We start from the raw sequence: 3,637 nt of genomic DNA, 5'->3' as shown, positions 1-3,637 counted from the left end.
TCATTGCAAGAATTAGCATGTAATTAGGTCGTTTGTAATATATAAATAAAAAAAATAGTGTGGGGGTGTGTGTGTTTTATTTATTGTTTTACATATTATTATTAGGGACTTTGTGGTGGTCCAACGCCACCATAAGTCCACGCGCATTTATTTCTACCGCTCCGTTAGTTTATTTCATGCTTTAATTAATCAAACATCAAACTTTTTTCACAATAAACCTTGGTTCCAAAAACCAAGTGATCTTTTCTTTTTTATTTTCTTAATCAAATTCTAAATCCACTTAACCATATTTCAAGTCTATTTTCTTTAAATTAAAAAACACAAACCAACTTACTTGCCACTTGGCTTTTCCTTTTAAAATCTTTTTTTCAAAAACTAATAAAAAATACAAAACCAACAAAAAAAAATCAATTTCTACCCGAACTACGTGATTTTGATCCTTCACGGGTACGTAGGCAGAGGACTCGTCCTTTCAAATCAAATTAAAATCAACATTTTCTTTTCTTTTTTTTCAATCATCATTTATGTTCATTTTTATTTTTATCTCTTTTAAATATAAGCAAGTCTAAAGCACAAAGTGTTAAATTAAACCAAAAGGTTCTCGTAGAGTACTACGAATATTTAGGGTGCTAATACCTTCCCTAAATATAACCAACCCCCGGACCCCCCAATTTAAATAAATTTTTTTCAAAGTCGTGAAATAAAAAGTGAGTCAAAAGCTAATCAAATAGCCTTGATCTCCGAAAAATGACGCGACAGAAATGGCGACTTCACTGGGGAATACCTTAAGAGGGTTAAGCCTAACTTGGTTTTGTTTAAAATTTTGTGCTTTAAACTTGCTTAAAAATCAAAAAATCAAAAATCAAAAAAATAAAAGATGGAAATTCGTGTATATATTTGTTCTTCCTTCTTCTTTCTCCTTTCTTAAACGTGAGTGGTGAGATAAGTCCTACACCCGGACTTGAGGGAAACATAAGATAGGATGGTGGTATAATCAAAGTCCCATACCGAGAGTAAGTTTCGGGATATGGCACATGTGATAACCCCACTCAACGGAGGTCTCTTGGAAGTAATTTATGTCGACATGAGTAGTCGTGATTGGCATTGCTATTTTCAAGTGACTGTTAATGTTGAGGACCTTTAGTTACCTTTAACCCATCTTGGCCTTTTAGGACGTAGTGCGGTGGCTAATCAAGAGTAGTCTTGAGTTGGTTGATACGCGATACTACACTCAGACGAGACTTTCTTACGAACGTTGTTGGACCGGAAGTAGTTCCGCAACCCGATAATGTTCGGAAGTGGTTGACAACTCTGGGAACTTGGTAGAACCCTTGTTACAAGTGAAAATAAAACCATAGTCCTTACCAAATGGCGTTGTTACCCTTGACTCCATCATCATGAACTTTAAACCTCACCATGTTTTCACCGTTTGTGTAGCATAATCATGCATGCACGCATTCATTCATCAATTTTTTTTTTCCTCATTAAACATCGAAGGACTTAAAACAAGCTTTTTGTAAATGTTGTAGATATGAATCCTGTAATAAGGAGCACTAGGAAGTACACTTTCAAGAAACCCGATTTATTGAAGCTAAGGGAGCTAGGATCGAGAGTAACCAGACCAGAGGATTTTCAAGCTCATCATGGAAGACTACTTAGCATCCTCCAAACAAAAGTTGAAGAAGGGGTCCTCAATACGTTGGTCCAATTCTATGACCCACTCTATCATTGCTTCCTATTCCCTGACTTCATATTGGTTCCCACTCTTGAAGAATATTCTGACTTGGTTGGCTTGCCTGTGTCCAATGAAGTACCCTTCCATGGCCTTGAACCCAATCCTAAAGCCTCAACCATTGCTAAAGCTCTTCACCTTGATGCCTCTGAATTGAAAGCTCAACTTACCATCAAAGGGAAACCCCAACTCCAATGCTTGCCTACATATTACCTTTTCCAAAAAGCCTCCCTCTTCGCCGGACTACCCAACAATAAAGCCTTTCACTCCATCTTAGCCTTACTCATATACGGGCTCCTACTTTTCCCAAATATTGACAACTTTGTTGATATCAACGCCATCAAAATCTTCCTCACCAAAAACCCTGTCCCTACATTACTTGCAGACACTTACCATTCCATTCATGATTGTAATCTAGCTGGTCGTGGGGTTATCCTTTGCTGTGCACCCTTACTTTACAAATGGTTTACCTCCCATCTACCTCGAACTCAGCCCTTCATCAAAAACCCTGAAAAGCTCTCGTGGTCCCAAAGAATCATGTCCCTTACCCCCGCGGACATAGTTTGGTACAACCCAGCCAGTGATACCAAGACCGTCATTATCCACTGTGGTGACTTCCCTAATGTACCTCTTATCGGAATATGGGGAGGAATTAGCTACAACCCTATCCTTGCCCAACAACAGCTCGGATACCCGGTCAAAGCCAAACCTTTATACCTCGACTTGTCCAGCGTATTCTACCATAACCATGATGATTCCACAAATGAGAAGGAAAAATTCATACAAGCTTGGCATGCCATCCATAGAAAAGAGAGGAGCAAAATGGGAAAAAGATCAAGTTTCGTCCATAGCTCTTACACGGAATGGGTCATTGATAGAGCTACAACGTACAAGATGCCTTACACTTTATCCAGAGTCCCATCTTCAACTACTCCGGCTCCCCCACTGCCCGTACTCCCTGAAAATGTGGAAGAATTCCAGTACCAGTTGTCCAAGATGACACGTGAAAGGAACAATTGGAAGAGGAAGTATGAGATGGTTATGGCTCAGATGGAGACAAAGGATGGACTGATAGAGCAAAAGGATCGTGAAATCCTCAAGCTAGGCCAACTAATTGTTAAGCAGAATGATCTCCTCCAGCAGAAGGATGATATACTCCGGCGGGATCCTAAAAGGAAGAAGGAGTACATGGATATGTTCGCCGGCGCCCATCCAGATTTCGAAGAGTAGTCTACTACAGGAGTTCAAGAGTATCTTAGTTGTTTCGCCACTTTATGTTATTTCCTAGCTTTTTTGTGATGTACTTTGGAGTCTATCCCTTGGCTCAGTTTTGTTAAAAGGGAATTATTTTGTAGTACTTTCAATTTTCAGTTATGATGTTTACAAATTTGCTTTTATAAGTCCTTCGATAAATAAAAATGTGTCTATTTTTGCATAAACATATCATGCATCATTTTGCATTGCATGGTCTCAAAGCCAAAGTCTCACACAAATCTTCTTTTCCAGAAAAAGTCAGTCCATTTCAAAAGGTGGCCCCACGTATCATCCACAAGCCTACCCGCACTATCTACACTCGAGCAAACGTTAAGAAGAAGATGGATTCTCTCGAACACGAAAACCGAGTGCTCCGTGAAGAAATGACAGCCATGCAGGCTAAGATGGACGAAATGGCTGAAGTAATGAAGACAATGGCGGAAGCACAGGTCCAAGCTCAAGTCCAAGCTCAAGCACAAGCTCAAGCACAAGCCCAAGCGTTGGCTCAAGCACAAGCTCAAGCACTAGCTCAAGCACAATCCCAAGCACAAGCGCCACCGCCTCCTCCTCCTATCAGAACTCAGGCTGAAACGTCTGCTGCCCCTGGATGGACAATATGTGCCGAGACTCCGACACCTTCTGCTCTGCAGC

The 3,637-nt window shown here is 40.3% G+C and overlaps 1 protein-coding gene across 1 annotated transcript; it reads left to right on the top strand.

Moving 5' to 3' along the window:
- The first annotated feature begins 1,531 nt into the window (after positions 1 to 1,531).
- LOC146905041 (uncharacterized) lies at positions 1,532 to 2,962 on the top strand. The gene has a single exon (XM_085728428.1). It carries the CDS (start codon positions 1,532 to 1,534, stop codon positions 2,960 to 2,962), a length of 1,431 nt encoding a protein of 476 aa, XP_085584554.1.
- The last annotated feature ends 675 nt before the right edge of the window (positions 2,963 to 3,637 follow it).

The sequence above is a fragment of the Medicago sativa genome, chromosome 7 (genome assembly GCF_051527215.1).
Source record: "Medicago sativa cultivar Bolivia chromosome 7, Bolivia_mono, whole genome shotgun sequence".
NCBI lineage: Eukaryota > Viridiplantae > Streptophyta > Magnoliopsida > Fabales > Fabaceae > Medicago > Medicago sativa.
This window is presented reverse-complemented; position numbering and strand designations above follow the sequence as displayed.